This window comes from Aplidium turbinatum, chromosome 4 (assembly GCF_918807975.1).
Source record: "Aplidium turbinatum chromosome 4, kaAplTurb1.1, whole genome shotgun sequence".
Classification (NCBI taxonomy): Eukaryota; Metazoa; Chordata; class Ascidiacea; order Aplousobranchia; family Polyclinidae; genus Aplidium; species Aplidium turbinatum.
This window is the reverse complement of record NC_137475.1, coordinates 20,460,969-20,479,813: the sequence shown is the minus strand read 5'-3', so window position 1 is coordinate 20,479,813 and position 18,845 is coordinate 20,460,969. Positions and strand designations below refer to the sequence as shown.

General features: G+C 39.6%; 1 protein-coding gene across 1 annotated transcript in view; it reads right to left on the bottom strand.

Moving 5' to 3' along the window:
* Positions 1-10,761, bottom strand: part of LOC145769620 (insulin-like growth factor-binding protein 5) — a 36,111-nt gene extending 25,350 nt beyond the window's left edge. The window contains exon 1 of the mRNA XM_082581290.1: positions 10,316-10,761. Within this exon, the coding sequence (XP_082437416.1) occupies positions 10,316-10,706 (391 nt within the window). The 5' untranslated portion in view covers positions 10,707-10,761. The remainder of the gene's footprint in view (positions 1-10,315) is intronic.
* Positions 10,762-18,845: the final 8,084 nt, after the last annotated feature.

The following is an 18,845-nucleotide window of genomic DNA, read 5'->3' as shown; positions in this document are numbered from 1 at the left end:
GCGAAACACGGTGTCTATCGCTGTCAATTCTTGCTACAAATCGGCTGCCGAGAAACAAATCATTCTAGGTTTTAGCCTGATTTTTCTGCTGTCTGTAATAAAGTGCTGCCTTTAATTAGTATTTTTTAAATGCAAGTTGAATGGCATGATTTCTGTGTGTTTGCGGCTCAAAATACCACATCGTGCAACAACGGGCGCGGGTCAAAATTCTACTACGCATTATCATGAACTGAAACTGTTTTCAGACCAAGCTCATGGAAGCCTTAAGCTAAGAGTCAAACGTAACAACCCATCTCTCAACCGGCAGTTATTCGCTTATAGCTCATCGTTCCTTTGCGTGTGTTCTAATTCTATGTCCAATGCCAGTAGTTTATACCTCATGTGATATCTTTCCCATCATATAATTTATTCGTAATCATTCTTGTATCATTTATTCAGTTTGTGCTTTTCAGTCCAGGGTGTCCTTACAGTTATAGTGCAAAGTCAAATTTATATTACGATTTTTTATTTTATGTATATTGCAGATTTAATTCCTTATGAGGACACACGTACGTGTCGAAAACGTTTGAGTCATTATGTTGTATAAATTTTGTTTTGTGTGTAATGCATTATATTAAACTCGCTAAGGTTACTTTGTTTTGCTTGTCTACGGTTCAAAAATGCAAACTCTCTACCAAAGCGTAAACTATAAAACAAGTAAAAGTTTTTGGTATCTTGGGACAACAATGAACTGGGACGCCAAAGATGATAAGGAGCTCAAAATAACTTACGTATTGCTCAAGCAAAAGCCACTTTCCAGCAAATGAAATCAATATTATGCAACAAGTAGGCTACATATTTTTCTAAACCAGATACAGAGTATTAAAGTGCTACATTTATATATTTTTTAAATATAATTCAGAAACCTGGACAATTACCAAACCAATTCATAAAAGAATAAATGGGTTTGAATTCTGGGCATTCCGAAAAATGCAGAGGATTTCCTGGACTGACAGAAAAAGCAACCAAAATGTTTTAAATCAAGTCAAACAAATAATCTACTCAAAAATATCAAAGAAAATCAATTTCAATTTTTAGGACACGTGCAGCGAAAAGAAAAAATAGAACATCTCTCTCACTCTCACACAGGCAAAATTGAAGGGTAGCGTGCCCAAGGCAGACAAAGATCATCCTACTTAAATCAACAAACCGACAAAACCAACACCAACACACACCTAATACACACAGCAAACAATAGAGAATTTTGGAAAATTTTTATGCAAGAGGCAGTCAATGCTTGAAATCAAGTGGGACAGTAAAAGAAGAAGGCCTAAATAGCGATCTATGGTTACCTACAAAGTGTGTATTAAAAATGCCTAGAAAGTGACCAAAACAAGAACTTATTTGTCAAAATTTTCCATGGGGGCAAGCTCCTCACACCCCCTATAATGTTTTACTTTTTCAGACATTAAGTTGTGCATTGTTCATTTATCTTATAAATATGGTTTTGTTAAAACTTAAATTTCCAACTTTTTTCCAGGTCCACTTATTGCATTGACGGTATGTTTACCAGAAAATCGAAGAGTTGTTTACTCTTTACTGAAATGAGCAAAACTTTTCTTCACATTGGAAAAGTTTGCGGCCATAAAACAATGCTTTCTTGTCCTATTTTTAACAGTTTTTAATTTAAAGTGCACCAATATTTTCAACTGAAGTCGCCTACCCCCTTTGCTCTTTCTTCAAATGTTGTGTATAAATTTAGTTGTTTGCGTGACGCAAACCAGACATACATTGGTATGTCAACCAGACATTTGTTGACAAGGGCCGGGGAGCACTTAAATCCAAACTTAACAGCTAAAAGTGCAATTAAAGAGCACATCGCCTCTTGTGAAACGTGCACTGACAATGTCTCAATCGACCAATTTAAAATCATCTCTCGAGGCAGATCTGATTTTCAGACTAAGATCATGGAAGCCTTAAGAATCAAAGGTAACAATCCATCTCTCAACCGGCAGTTATTCGCCTGTGGCTCATCGTTCCTTTTGTGTGTGTTCTAATTGTTTTGTCCAATGCATGTAGTCTACACCTCACATGATCTGTTTCTCACCGCAGAATTTACTCGCAATCATACTCGTATCATTTGTTCAATTTGTGCTTTCAGTCCAGAGTGTCGTTACAGTTACAGTGCATAGTCAAATTTATCTTACGAGTTTTCATTTTATGTATTGTAGATTTAATTCCTGATGAGGACACACGTACGTGTCGAAAACGTTTGAGTTTATTTTATTTTAATTATGTTATATTTTGCGTGAAATAAAGTATGCTATACCCGCTAAAGTTATTATGTTTTATTTCTTTTTAAGAGCTATCACGCATAAAAAACACGGAAAAAACGAAATCCTTGAAAAATTGACTGCTGCAAATAGGCTACCAAAATTTCTATAGCGATAACCGCACAAGAAGTGAATAGGCAATGTGATTGTGATGTAACCACATGGATTTTTCGCAAGCAATAAAATGACGCGACAGTACCACTTAAAGTTGTGTTAAGTTGGATGGGCATTTTTCAGATTTTTTGAGCAATTTTAGAGTGCATATGTCTTGGTGGGCAGTGAATAAGATTAAATTTTAAGTGATGGATTTGAAAGTTCAAAAATGCACCGAGTCCGAGAGCCACACCAAAACGTCCTCGTGGGCCGCGTGTTTGAGCCTTGCGGTAGACAGACCTATAGGCTACTTGCTACTACGCATCGGGAATTTTTATCACATAGGTCTAATCTTGCAAGTTTTCAATAGTTAGTGACACCATAAATATTGCTATGAAATTGAGTAAAAGTAGTCAATAACTAGATTCATTCGAAGCCAAAATACTTTTAGGCCTATCAGCATATTATTTCATACCAATAGGGTTTTTTCAAATGTGTTTGGTTTGTGAAAAAGTGTTTCAACGCCAGATGCAAAGGAAAACGAGTTGCTTATCGGTATTACTAATTTTCATTTTTCGATTTGCAAAGTTTGCTCAAAAGTGTTGATAGGCCTAATAACACTAGCCAACAAAAAAATTGTGGTGCCTAAGATATTTCAACTGTTTTTAGCTAAGTTATGGTCGCTGATTTCGAAAATGCTGCCAGTTTTTGTCTATCAAGTCTAGTTTTCTAGTTACGGTGATTCCACTGCATGAGTGCACTTATACATAATTGCTTATGTGAAATCTTTTCACGAATCAAATATATTGTCAAAAGACATAAATAAATTTCAGCTAGCCAACAAAGAAATTAAAAACGTACACACAAACATAGATATAGTTAATTATTTTCGTCATTATCGGTTTAAGCACAGACTTTATACTTTTTGTCATTTTAACCAATATTTTTCGTATGGTTGATATGTTTCTGGTTAGGCTTATGATGGTACAATTCTATACCATACTCTTTCGTGCCATTTTCCTTTTATTTCGCCTTTGATTGTTAGTTTTTTTCCATCAATTTTTTGACGTAGCTAGAGCAAAATGTTTTTTCATTCCTTTGCACTTTCATCATTTGATATTTGTGCTGTTTTCTTTCAGCTTAACTGAAGATGATCTAGCTTCCAGCTGATCGAAATCGATTTTTAGCTATATATGATTGAACTGACTCGTGTGAAAATAAATTTCTTTACACACAAACATAGGATTTTAATATGTATGGTAGTTTCTCCTTATTCTTCACCTTGCTTAAGTGTCTGCCATGAACTTGCGCTTAAGAGATCTACGAGAGTGAACTGCAAAAACATCATCCCGTTTAATAGACCAGGAATAGTCAGCTAGCATGGTAGCATTCTATCTCCCTTGATATCTGACTTCCATCTCACTAATGTCTTGATGAAATCGCTTCCCTTGCTCGTCACTCAAATCGTCAAAATTATCAGGAAAGTAGTCTAGATGATTGTGCAGAAAATGAAGTTTGATGCTCATGTTAAAGTGCCTCTGACAGGTAAATAAATTCGCTAAATTTACCTAAGATACCAAAAAGATGACACTAACAAACTTCCCTGACCAGCAAATCGTAAAAAAATATCAACAGGTTACTAAGTTACACGTTTGCAAACTTTCGTTGACATCGGCGAATCTGGCACTCATTCAATTGCGAAAATAAAAACGGCAACACCGCTGTGACGTCACAGTAAGCGGGAAGGATACATTTTTTCTCTGTGATGACTTGGTAAAGTATGGTGCGGCTACTGCAAAACGTAAATGTGTGGGGCTCTGTTGGTCTAAAAAAGCATGTGCAAATTAAGAATTATCGAAATGAAAAAGTGAACTTATTATTACTATCAGGTTTCCATCAAATAGGTTGAGTTTACTTTTATCAAACAGCATCTCAACTCAATTGAAATTGCAGTTTCATAAGGCCACAATTTTCACACTTTTTTATTTGTCCTAATCTGGCTATAGCCATTTGCAGTGTAACAACAGTATCTCACAAACAGTACCTTTAATTTATGGTTGAGGCAATGCCTACAAATTGCTGTTTATGTGACATTGTCAGTGACAAACACCGTGTGCTTTCTTTTCCCACAAAACAAGGTACTGAGAAGAAAATGATCAAAGTTTTCTTCAAGTGTTCGAAAATGGGATGGGCCATACAAAACTAGTCGTATATGTTCACTTCACTGAAGATGATTTTGTTAATACCACTCAAGTAAAAATGCCTACAGGCATGTGTGGGAGTGTATGCTACAAGGTGATGCTCTCGGAAGCAACAATCGGATTGTGATGCCGTCATGCATTGTTTGGCGAATCCGAAACAATTTTCATGATCCAGATGGCCGTTACACAAGATTTCAATGGCCAACTGAAGGCACACTATGAGAGAGAGAGAGAACTTTTATTTATTTTTGAATAGTGATGATGAATTAAATATGAATGATGATCGTACAATTTCTTCATTTTTCACTTCAAGTATATTTTAGGTTTTGTAGGAAGGTATCCAGTACAGTTTTATTAAACTGCAAAAGACAATAAATCTTCTAAAAAAGCAACCGCTTGTACCAACTCCGACCAAACTGTGATCCACCAATTACATCTACGAACCGTTTGTTTCATCCGTTGCTAACGACGTCCACTTAGGATGACGTAATACCACCAAAGTCGTCCCAGAGCAGTGAAATATGGAGTTTCACCTGTGGTGGCGCTGCGGAGCAGTCGTTTGATTAAATTACGCCCTAACCAGTCGAGCTACGAGGTTAAGATTAAAAAGTTCGCTAAGTGTAATTCTGCGCTAGGAAATGCTATAAAAAGTTACTATACTTGGATCCAACCTGTCAGGGGCACTTTAACATCAATATCCTGGAGTCTTCTGAGTAAGTTAGACACGAGCTCTTTGTAATTAGATGCCTTTTTATTTCCCAAAAAAATCTTAACAACTTTCACAAAAGCATTCCAGGCACTCAGTTTTTTTTCATTCATGAAAGATGAGAATTTTGGATCATTGATTAATTGTCTGATTTGAGGCCCATCAAATATGCCGGCTTTTAACTTTTCAGTTGTTAATCCTGGAAATTTCGTGCAAATATATCTGAAACAATTTCCATCTGTATCGAGTGCTTTTACAAATTGCTTCATGATACCCAACTTAATATGAAGAGGAGGTAACACAATTTTTGATCGTTCCACCAGAGAATGAGCTTGAACATTTTTCTCGCCAGGAATCATTTCACTTCTTATAAGCCAATGTTTCCTTTTCCAATGCTGATCTCTTACCCTGCTGTCCCACAAACAGAAAAAACAAGGAAAATTTGTGTATCCACCTTGCATTCCAAGCAGAAATCCAACCATTTCAAATCAACGCAAATGATCCAGTTGCGTTCATAGTATGAATTTTTTTCCAAAACAGATTTGACTTCGTTATACTTTTCTTTGAGAGTTGTTGAATCTTCTTCGTCGTATGAGCTTTCTTCCGGACTATATGTTTGGGCATGAGGTCATCAGCCACTCGACAGTCTCATCATCCAGGACCTTCAGTCCAAGCGTTCTATGTGGTGGTTGATGGATTAGGCAGTCATGGACGACATGGTCTACTGTCTGGTCTGTGGCACCACACTCGCATCCCGGTGAGGGAGCCAGGCCTGCACATGTCTGAACGAAAGTGACCGAAGCCGGTTCGCAGGCGGCTAAGCCGGACCCACGCAAGTCTTGCAAGGGACACTCCCGGAGGGTGGGGATCGACGTCGAGAAGGAAATCACGGAGTCGGGAGGTGCTTTTTTGCCGCTTCGTGTTCCATGCGTAGTTTGTCCAGTGTGCCGCACTTATTCCAAGATCTTCAACGTTGTTCAGAATCTGTCGTGCGGCGGGCGCAAATGAGCGTCTTGATTTCAGTCGCTGCTGTTCTCCAGGCAGGCGCTGGAATGTACTGTGGAGGAGGTGGTCGGGGTCCAGCGCGCGATGAGCAAGGGAAATCATGGCTCCTTTACGGCGAAGCTCAGCAGGTTGGATGCCTGCAAGGATGGGAAGGCAGTCCGTTGGAATGGGACGCAGGCTTCCAGTCACAGTGCGTAGTGCGTCGTTAATGGCGGTGTCAATGTGGCGGGCGTGAAAGCCGCGGCACCACACCGGTGCACAGCACTCGGCGGCAGAATGGACGAGGGCCAAGGTAGCTGTGCGAAGGGTTTTCGCGTCAGCTCCCCAGCCGGAACCCGCCAGCCGCCTCAAAAGTGCAACGCGCGCAGATAGTTTTTTGCGCAGTGACTCCAGGTGTCGTCGGTACGTGAGTGACCCGTCCAGGGCCACGCCGAGGCAGGCGGGCCCGGCGCAGTATGGCAGGCGCCCGTCATCGGCAGCAATGCCGATCTCACGTTTTGCTTCCTTGTTGTTTAGATGGAAGGCCGCCGACATTGTTTGCCTTGCTGAGCTTTAGTTTCCATTTCTGGAGATATGTTAATATAGTTGACATGTCCTGGCTTAAGTTCCTCTCCATTGACTGCCAATCTCCGGCTGGATGTAGGAGAGTCAGGTCGTCTGCGTAAGCATACTTCCTGGAGATGGTGTCAGGCAGGTCATAGATGTAGGGTTGTAGGCTACGTGTTAAAGAGGAGGGGGGCAGGACAGAGCCCTGTGGGACGTCGTTCCTGAGTCGACGTAGTCTACTTCGTCGGCCACTACCGGTGGAAAGGGTAAAGCTGCGGTTTTGCACAAGTTCCATAATCATACGGACCATGTGCCTGTCAGGAAGGAGACGGAGTAGATTGCAGGTAAGGCCGCTATGCCATACAGTGTCGTAGGCAGCCGTGAGATCGACAAACACGGCGCCAGCTTTCTTTTTTGCCGAGAAGCTATCCTCGATGTCTTGGGTCATCAGAGTGACCTGGTCTACGGTTGATTTTCCGTGGCGAAAGCCGGCTTGTTTTCGACGGAGCTGAGGGTCTATTATCGGTTCGACACGGGCGTAGATAAGTCTCTCGTGTATTTTGAAGGGGATACAGAGCAGATAGATGGGACGGTAGCTCTTCGGATCCCCTTTCGGACTATTAGTTCCGGGCATAGGTGGTCAAGGCCTGGGGATTTGCCTGGCTTTAGGTGCTGGAAGGCGGAGGCAAATTCCTCTGGGGTAAACTCACCAGAGATGTTGGCCTCGACAGGTGTTGGGACCTTTCAGAGGTCCGTCATTTCCTTGAGGACGGACTTGTCTGATTCACAGTCTCTCGTTCTTTGCACTCCATTTTTCACAAGTTGTGAGGCGATGGCATTTGCTGAAATGGGGCATTGGCGACGAGAGGCACGTGATCTGCCAGTTGTTGAATGTTGAATGTCCAAGTGGTACAGATCCATAAACATTTCGATTATGCAGTAAAACACATTTTAGACTTCGTTTACAGCGTCAATAAAAAGTCTGTAATCTTGAGGATTGTATTCTGCTGCACCAAACTTTTTAAGAAGACCTTCCACATCGGTACAGTAAACAATATCATTTTCCTGAGAAAATTAGGGCAAAAATTCGACATAACATTTCTGATAAAACTTATTACAGTACCTGGTTCCAACATATTTTTTCTTTGAGTCTTGAAGCCAGTAACTCAGAAAATTCCTGTCATAAATTTAAATCCCTCGCCAAATACCTGAGTTCTCCCTGAGAAAAAAGTTGACGAGGTAAAATAGCAGGAGGAAATTCTTTTTCAGCAAGGGCGGAATCGCTGTCAGTGGAGACTTGCTCGTCTTCGCTGTCAGGAAGTAAATCTAGTTGTGGCAACCCTTCCAAACAGGAACAGGAAGTTCTTTACAGTGTAGTAGTGGCGTGATTGTTGAAGCTAGGTTTGGATTTTGCAAGGTAGTCCTATTTTTCCTGTTTATGCCTTTTGTGTTTACTGCACAAAAATAGCAGTTGCTATTATGATCTTTTGGTTCACGCTACACCATTGGAATAGCAAACTGTAATATTTTTCTTCTTTTGTTTCTCCATTGACGTAAATGTTCTTTGCAAGTTTTGAAAACAATGTGGGGAGCCCAAGACTTATCTTGATCCCCCAACTTCACTTTAAAGCAGAGGTGTGACGAACCTTTTTGCGGTCGCCGCCTACTTTGTCAATTGCACATGAGTTATCGGGCCACACAACTTTTTAAACGTAAACTACTATGAAATCTTTTAGAAGCGACTCAAGATATTATTCATGAAAATTAACAAACGGCAGATGAAAGTAATAAAACCCACACAGTTGAAATTATCTTACGCAGAATCGAAACATACAACAGTAAAATATAAAAACAAATCAACTTGAACAAAAAGGATAGAGCAACAGTAGCCTACTTGCACTAATAATGACGACAGTTTAATTTTCGAAGCGTTTGCTTTCATATGAGTATGATTTCTTATTTTTTTTTCTCTATCCTTTTTGCTCAAGTTGACTAAATGTTTCGACCATTATGCTCCGAAGCAACAAATCAGTTAATGAAATTTCTTTTTTAAACAACAAACAAAAGCCCATGTGAATTATACAGCTGAAGCTATCTAATGCAGCATTGAAGCAGAAAATATTAAAAAATAACATTGAAGCATTGAATTGTTTGCTTAGTGGGATTTTTGGAAAGTTTTTTGCTTGATTAAGCGTTCAATATTAGGTCGAACAGACGATGTGGCAACTCTCAACTGCATACTAAGATTTTCATCTGTCAGCTTCGACCTGTAACGACTTTTTGTAAAGTGCATTTTAAAAAAGAACTGTTGGCATAGATACGTGCTGCCGAAAACAGATGATCATTTCAGAGCGTGAGCTCTCACGTTTGGAAACTCTTCCTTTGATAAACATACACGATAAAATTCAAGCAACGGCTTGTTCACATACATCGCTTTTAGCGTGTCATCACTCTAATTTTTGTGAGTTCAAGTTGGAGCCAAAAAAATAGCAAAGGAAAGGTGTACCAGTAAAGGCATAAAACAGATTTGAGATGTCTTTTGTCTTTTGTCTTTAATACATGAGCGATTGTCAAATTGTTTTGCGGGCCGCACAAAATTCTTGGACGGGCCGCATGCGGCATTCTTTGATGGGCCGCAGCTTCGTCACCTCTGCTTTAAAGTAAGCAAGATAAGCACGCTTTACAATATCATCGACTGGTTTTTTATGTAATCACCACAGTATGTAATCACCACATCACATGTAATCACCAATCACCACACCACAGTATCACCACAGTAATCACCACAGATGTAGCAGAAAATATTTGTGTTATTGAGACAACGTCTTCTAGATGTTGTAGCCATTAGCGCGCTAGATTCTCCCTAAAAAGCATCAGTATGCTGACTTGATTTGCACTTACTAGCATTTAACACAGAAAACAATTGTTTTAGCATTGTCTGCTTTCATTGTTTGTTTTAGAATGTAATGCAAGAGTGATATAATAATAAAGGTTGTAATCCCATAATGACAGCATTGAAACTATTGTATTTGTGCTACTTTGTAGGGCAATTGTAAAAAAGTCAAGATCATTGCAACTAAAAGAGTTGACCTGATGGAGAAAAACTGATTGCATTTTCGGAATCAGCGCCCCAAAGTTAGTCTAAATCAATCCAAAAACTGCTGGCACTAAAAATTGTGTCGGCCAGTGTAATCAACTAGAAATGTGTTTGATAATATTTTATCATATTTTAAAACCATTTTACATCTTAAAACTTATACCAAGTTTAAAGGAGCTTACAATTTGTTTTTTATTCTTTATTTTAACATGTAGAATTATCAACCACAAAACTTCGAAAAACATCTGAAACTCTGTAGACTACTTATCACCACTTTACTCTTTGATTTACTTTCGAATGCACAATTATTATTAGAAAGTTTTGATCAAATCCAACTTGGAATAAACCTGGTTACCTGATTCGTCGTCTTCATAAAGAATCCGAAATAGTTTAGGAAATTTTCGGTGCAAATCAATTTTCGACATGCAAATCAACTTCCCCATGTAAGCTGCGAGTATGGATCCCAACGATTTTGAGGCGCTTTTTAAGGGGACGCATCTTAACTCTGATGCACACACACCCTTTCCCACCCCACAAGATTCTCCTCGATGTCTTGCGCACATACTGCAACATCCACAATTTGGTTCATCGACCAGTTCGCAGGTGGAGGAGGAAGTGAGTTTGGGGCAGAGGGTAAGGTCAGAGTCGTAGCAAATGGGGCATTTTGGACTCCGTGACTCCTTTTGAGATGTGACAAAGTGTCCCAAACACGTCAGGGCAACGACAAAAAATAAATACAATTTCATCTTTCTTAAATTATATTTTCAAATGCAGAGACCATGTACTTTCCTAAGTAGAGCAATGAAACTGAAAGTTTAGTTTCATCATAAAATTGTTTTTTTATAGCCTACTGTATTAATTTATTTCTTCCACGTACAGCATGTCCATTGTCTATTCCTACAAAAAAGATCAATAGTATTGTGAAACGATCGCGTACATCTCAACGACACGATGAAACAACCAATGAATCTTGTTACTGGCCTGGCTTTTATACGAAAACTTTCAAAATATTTAAAAAAAATATTTTACCCATTAGCTATTAGCATGCATTAGACTACAAGTCGCAGCGTTGTATCATTTTTATTTTTACGTCATGCATAAAATGGCATAGCTTTAACCCGTTTCATAATCGATATTTGGTTGATTCCGCCTCATAAATGTGACACCTCTAAGCTTGCATTTCATTTATTTTTCTTGAACCTTGAAAAAAGTTTTAAACCCACTATCTCAGCATTGTAAAAAAATGTAAAACTAATTAATTGATTTTCTTTAATGTAGGTCTGTCTGCAGAGTTTTTGTGATTTAATGTCTTTTCTGAGTCAAATTCAAGTATGATATTTTTCAACTAAGACAAAAAGAAATTTTTAAAAACATTTGAACAAAAATAGCTCTCTTTGTCCCAAGATTTCGTCATTTTATCAGATTATATTTTTAAAAGCATATATTGCAACAATTTTAAACATTTGATCAAATCATTCGCAAAAAATTTCAATGTTTAAATTTATTCTTAAAATGCTTTCATGTCAAATAATTTCTCAAAGCAAAATCTCAAAAGCGACAATCAGGCAGACCGCATTTCCGTACTAGATGACAACCGGGCATTGTGAGCAATCAATTCGACGCGGAGCATTATATAGCCTGGAGACGTTCCTTGTGCATGTGGTTAGAAAAAAAGGCAAAAATTCTGACCTAATTTTTACAAGATTTAATTGGTGTTAATTGATCTGCCAAAAACTGTAAAAAAAAGAAAGAAAGCAACGTTGACTCTTTTTGTTCATTTGAGGTCCTAAAGCGTTGAAACTTGTCGAGACCAATTGAATACGCCTTTTTTGACGATTGATTTTAAAACGAAAAATACAAGTTGTTTTTCAAGGCAAAATTGCATGAAAAGAAGAAGTTCTTTTATTTTGCATCATCAGCACATGCGAAAAAAAAACAATACAAGATTACAATGTGAGCTAGGTTGTTTGCTGATGATGATGGGAGTGACAGAAGGACCGAAGTAAAAAAGAAAAGGGATAGAGTCAGGTCACAACAAGCGCCAGCTGGAGATTGGCCACTTCGAAGGATTGATGCACACGGGCACAAAAAACAGATTGCACATCCCATAATGTTTCAGTACTGTAGCTTATAAGAGAAATTTTAATGCCTTGTTTCCAAAAATGTCTACAAGAACTAGTGGAAACTAACCAGCGTAAACTTAAGAGTAATCACCAATACTGCCTTCTCATGCTTTAGTGCAGTGGTTCTCAAACTGTGGTACGCGTGCCAATTGTGGTACGCGGAAGTCTTCCAGGTGGTACTCTAGAAACTTATTCAAGTTGACAAGAGTTAAAACAAAATAATATAATTTAGGCGAACTTTCAGGTTACATAAGGTGCATTATTAAGAAAATGAAGTATATTCTGACAGGTGTCAAACCCACAACAATGCTTGATATGAACGACTCGGTTACATGTCTTGTAATGCAAAGAAATTTATTCTCACACGAGTCAGTTCAATCACATATTGCTAAAAATCGATTTCGATCAGCTAGAAGCTAGATCATCTTCAGTTAAGCTAAGCTTATTCAAATAGAATGACTGACTCGTGTGAGAATAAATTTCTTTGCAAGGTGCATTATTGTATCATATTTAATTTTATTCGGGCTGCTCCAGCGTTTATAACGTAATATCTATGTTGTTGTGACGCATTTGGAAAAGTTTGCTGCAGTTGCGACGGACCCAGCGGTAGGAATTTTAATAATTCGTATTTATTTGTTTTTGTTTTCAGCCGTCATTTGTATGCGGTAAAGTAAATTAGAATTGTGCTATGTGATTGTTAGATGATAATATAATCAATTGCTACAGTTTCGCAATAATGAGTTTAATGCTCATATCAGGAGACAATAATGTCTGTAAGTATTCTATTACGGTACCTCAATTTAGCTTAGATGCATAGTGCGACGTCTTTGAAAATTTGAAATGACACACCAGGGCGTCGCGACGCACAGTTTGAGAACCTCTGATCGAGGTTGTTCAACCTACTCAACAGTATCATATCTAATGTGGCCTTTGATGAACTAGATCAGTGGTTCTTAAACTGGGGCGCGCGCCACCCTTGGGGGCGTGTGAGGCTCACAAGGGGGGGGGGCAAGAAATTGAAAAACTCTGCATGAATTATAACTAAACATGTGTTCACAACTACGCTGGACAGTCAATTGTTGAAGATGACACTTTGTGTTGCAGTGGCACAGTGTTTGTAGAGCGTGTTGTTGTCACATCTTGCATTCTTTGTGATGTTTTAGACGTTGCTATATGTTTGCGCGACACCTTAACTCTCGTAACACAACGACTTTCTTACACAGCAGCCTCGCGCTTTAGTTGTAATAATAATAGTAACGACTGACCAACAAGTGACAGAGGCTGGAAGTACAACAATATCCCCAACTCTGATAGTACCATGCGTAAACTATTTTTTTAATTTTAACATTGATTTAATTAGGTTTATTTTTAATTGATCAGTTCTATTGACATAAAATGAGTGGAGAAAATGAGAAAGTATGACAAAATTATCTGAAGTTTGGCTTTATAGATGACATAGTAAATGACCAAGTTGTTCCACAATGCATCATATGTTTTTAAAATCTGAGCAAGGACGATTTGAGACTAACTCGTTCGCAGCGTCATCATAAAAAAAACACCTTGACTACCAAAGTAAACCTTTAGCTTTTTTCCAATGCAAGAAGAACTCTTTTAAAAACATGAAGATTGCAAGTAGCGAGTGCTTTCGCCAATCGTCGTCGGCGGAAGTTGTAAAAGCGTCTTTCGGAATTTGGCATCGTCGAGTTGGCCTACCTCGTGGACATTTTCGAAACCCTTGATAATTTAAATCTGCTCCTGCAGGGTAAGAATACTGTTGTATTTCCAGACGTTTAATATAAAATAAACAATAATAACAGTAGTAGCCAACCAAGTGAGAAAACCATTTACCTCTTGTACTTACTGATTTAGTGTATAAAAGCAACGCAATATATAGCAAGAAAGAAACGCAAAACAATCAACTGAGGAACGTGGTACAGAACGCTTAATTGATTACACGCGCAGTGCGGTGGTAATCAATTCCAGCGTCTGTACCAGAAAACGCTAAATGTAATTATGTAGTGAGGCAGGTCACAAGTTACATAGTATCAACGTAAATAAAATGACGACTATAACACCTCCCCGATAATTTTTATACACAAACATAAAAAATGAACAAGACACCAAATTAAACAATAAAACTCAAAGTCGGAAACGAGCCGGAGGTCTGTGGCAACGGCTCGACCTTCGTGGATTGTGTGGCCCGAATTCCGGTACACTAGGAGTCTCGTCCGAATCCGTTCGAGCTGAGGTGGAGACAGCGGAGGAGTCGACTGTTGGTGCAGGAGTTTCTCCCGGCTCCTGGTCCTCCGATGATGCATAGCGAGGTTGTAATTGGTCCATATGGTGCCTCCACGTCGGAACATGTGGCAGTAGACGTACCAGAAAGATTCGGCTGCCCTGTCGCTTAATTACCTCGGCTGGAACCCAACGAGGGTCCTGGCTCCGTCGTGAAGTGAAGGATAGCGCGTAGCAGAGGTCTCCTGGTTTAAAATGTCGTTTCGTACCTTCGGAGGCGTCCGTATTGCGTTTGTTTTGTTTTGGTACCACTTGAGACGATGTGGGGAGAAGCGTGTCGATCTTGGTTCGAATCTGACGATTGTTGGGTAATTGACTTGGAGAGTAGCCACTCGGAGTGGGCGTGCGTCGATATTGCTGTAGGAATTCCAAGACAGCCTGTTTCGGGGGTAGGGAAGATTTGAGAAGTGCTTGCTTGAACGTACGTACGAGGCGCTCCTCCGCTCCAGTGGTTTCCGGATGGTAAGGGGCACCCGTGATGTGTACCACACCCCTCTCTTTACAGAAAGTTTGGAATTCTGTGGATTTAAAAGTAGTAGCATTATCGGTAACTATAGTATGGGGATAGCCGAAATGAGCAAAATCTTCTTCTAGCAGGTTGATAGTAGTTGTTGAAGATAAGGAAGTAGTAGCATGAATACATGGGTATTTAGAAAAAGCATCAATGCTGAGTAACCAATGGTAACCCATGAATTCTACCGCATGATCTATGTGTAGGCGACTCCACGGTGCTTCTGGAACCGTCCATGATTGGACCTGGGTTTTAGATTGCGGTTGGTATTCGCCACAGGTACTACACTTGTGACAAAGTTTTGCTATGTCTCGATCGATGTTTGGCCAGTAGACGGACGTTCTTGCCAACTGCTTCATTCTCTCAATGCCGAAATGCCCCTCATGAAGCAACTGAAGAACGGAAGGACGAAATTTAGACGGGATGACCACTCTGGAACCGTAAAGTAGACATCCTTAACAAGTAAAAAGAGAGTCTGCCTACTTACGAAACGGTTCGACCGGGTCTTGTGGAGAAGAATTGGCCGGCCATCCTTCATGAATGAAACGCATTACCGTGGAAATGATAGGATCTTTAGAAGATTCTTTACGTAGTGAGGCGGCATTTGGGGTCTGGACCTGCAAATCCAAGGCATCGATAGCGCAGACGATGTCAATGTCATCCGCACTTTCCTCTTCATCGAAGACTTTATCCCCTCCTGCTGGTAAGCGACTCAAAGCATCAGCGTTTTGATGATCCTTCGTCTTCCTGTACTCAATAGTGTATGTAAATTGCAACAAAAATAGTGCCCAACAAGCCAAACGATTTGCTGCCAAAGAAGGTGTCGATTTGGTCGGGCCAAAAAGACTAAGCAATGGTTTATGATCAGTGACCAAAATGAATGATCTACCAAAAAGATATTGATAGAATTTCTTTAGCGCAAAAATTATCGACAAAGCTTCTTTTTGAATTTGGCTATAGTTTCTCTGAGAGGTTGTTAATATCTTTGAAACGTTTGCTATAGGCCGTTCTGTGCCATCTGGGTAACGGTGAAACAAAGTAGTACCGATGCCCACACTAGAAGCATCACATGCCATACCTACCGGAAGTGACGCATTGAAATGTGTAAGAACTTCATCAATAGAAAGATAATGCTTAAGCTGAACAAAAGAGTTTTCCTCTTGTTTTCCCCATCTCCAAGGAATGTCTTTTTTCGTGAAATGGTAGAGTGGTTCTGCTACAGTGGAAGCTTTCAACAGTAGAAACTTCGAATGAAATTGCAAGGAACCTAAAAATGAACGAAGAGAATATACGTCAGTGGGGGCAGACATCTCCAGTATGGCGTTTACCTTAGGACCTTTGGAGATGCCCTGCCTGGATAAAATGTGTCCAAGGTACTGTACCTGAGGTTGTGCAAACTTACACTTGTCATTTTTACACCTCAGGCCTTTTGAGTGAAGTCGATCGAGGAGCCGTCTAAGATTCTGGAGATGCTCCTCAGCAGTAGTGCCACTGACAAGAATGTCGTCTAGGTAGACTGCGACCCCTGGAAGATCGGCTGTAAGGTCGTCCATGATCTTCTGAAAATAACCTGGAGCAGAAGATATGCCAAAAGATAAAACATTTTGTAAAAGTACGCCACGGTGAGTGTTTAATGCGAGTTGTTTTCGACTGTCAGGACCAAGTCGAATCTGATTGTAGGCATCATCCAAGTCTATCTTGCTGAAACCATACCCACCACTCAACTTTTGCATTAAGTCTTGTGGTAAGGGTAACGGGTGACGATGAGTCTCCAGGGAAGGGTTCACCGTGACTGAATAATCGCCACATATGCGTAACTTGGCCTTCGCTTCTGAAGAGTTTGAAGGCTTACGGACTGGAACAACCGGTGTGCCCCAATTGCAAAACTGAACTGGTGTCCATTCACCACGTGCAAAATCCGAGTCATAGCCCTGTGCTAAGTCCTCCTTTAGCGCGAAACGTACAGGTCTAGGTTTGAGAAAAACAGGTTTAGCATCAGAGTTCAGGCTTAAAAACATCTTTGAACTCGTCACATAAGAGGGAGCATGCTTTCTCCAGACTCTTATCAGGCTTGTCGCATGACTGGATACTCTGTAAAGTAGAATAGTTAGACAGAAGAAACTTATCGATAGAAATTCCTAAAGACGAGATTGCATCACGACCTAGCAAGTTTAGTCCTTTGACTGTCGTGACTACAAAAGGAATATTATCTGACCTTCCCGTGGAAGGACAGGTTACCCGGGCCGTGAAAGAACCCATGATTGGTACTAGATGCTTGGTAGCAGATTGGAACTGCGACACTGGTGCTTGCAGTTGAGGTGTGCCTACCCGAGTCCAGACGTCGCTGGAAAGGAAATTTCCATTTGCAGCAGTGTCCAGTTCTAGATGTGTGGTTACCGAATTGATGGAGATCGGTACTTCCAACTTTGAATTTCGAGGTTTTCTGCAAGAACTAGAGAGCATGTTAATTTCCTCGATACAATTTACCTTAGAAGGTTTGAACTGTCTAGCATTCTTTCGACAAACACTCTGTAAGTGTCCCGTAATATTGCAGAAATGGCAAGTGGCTTTCTTAAACCTACAGTCATTGGCGTTGTGGTTGGAATTACCACAACGATAGCATTCATTATTTTCAGAAGTAAAGGAAGTACCCGTAAGCTGCCTAGTTTTTGGAGGTTTGTTGATGGTCCTTACTTTCTTAACCGGTGCTGGTGGAGTGCCGTCAGGGCTGGATTAACCATTAGGCTAATAAGGCTATAGCTTTAGGCCCTGGAAAAATTCGGCCCTCAATTTTTGTAAGGCTGATATAGTGATACAGATTCAATACCAGTACAGTTTTTGCTTAAAAACGAATGACTGAGTTGAGTCAATACATATGAAGAGCGCATTTTCAAAACCACGTAGGCGCTACTTTTACCAAAATTGAGTTTAGAGCAGGGCTTTTCAACTTGGGGGTTGCGAGCCGTTTTTCGGGGGTTCGCGAGGCGCTTGAAATTCCAGTCCAGTGTATTGTTTTCAATTCTTTTTTACCAGAAAAGATTAAAAACTGTGTCTTTTTTCGCAATCGCCCATTCCTCTACTTGAGGTTATTATGTCGTTTAAGCTTTCAGACGTTGCAAAGGCCTTAACTGTAGGAAAGCATTCGATATTTTTCACCAAGTTCTTTGTAGGCTACGTTGTTTTGTGCAGAGTAAAGTTAACCAGTAACAACGCCATGGTAAAAAAGCAAAATTATGTAGAATCCTATGCAAAATATAGATTTCTTAGTATTGTTTTCAATGGCATTGAAAAAAATTAGTGTCGGCTATTTTGTTTGAAAGTTCTTTCAGCAACAGGTGCACGCATCGACAAACTTAGTTAAAAATATGCAGCACCAACCATCTCACTGAAGTTGATTTAAATAAATCCATAAAAGATTCCAATAATTCAACCGGTGAAAGTGCGAAAACGTAGATTATTCTTATTATTTTTTCTCCTATTATTTAGCTAAGCTTGATAGAAAATGGAAATAACAATCGGAGGAAATGTAATTAATAGCCGTGATAACATTGCAAAAAAACGTTTTTTGTTTCGGAAGTTTACGTTGGAACAGCAAAACTAAACATAACTGGATGTCGGCATGAATCTAATTTGGTAATTTTGCATTAAATATGCTTTTGTTGAATACTTTTATTGGGGGCGCGAGACTACATTGATTTCTCTGAGGGGGTTGCAGTAGTAAAAAGGTTGAAAACCTCTGGTTTAGAGGGTCATTAGGTAAAGTATTACCATAGGTACCTACTATCCATTTCATTTTTTTTTTAATTTTTTCCATCTGCTTCAAATTTGACAATAAAAGTTGTGTTTGTTTCCAAAACCAATTATGCGCAATCATTAGCTATTTTTCTGTTATGTTTATGTTATTTTGCAGTAAATAATTTTAATTTTTCATGTATGTATTTTATTACTTTTTGTAG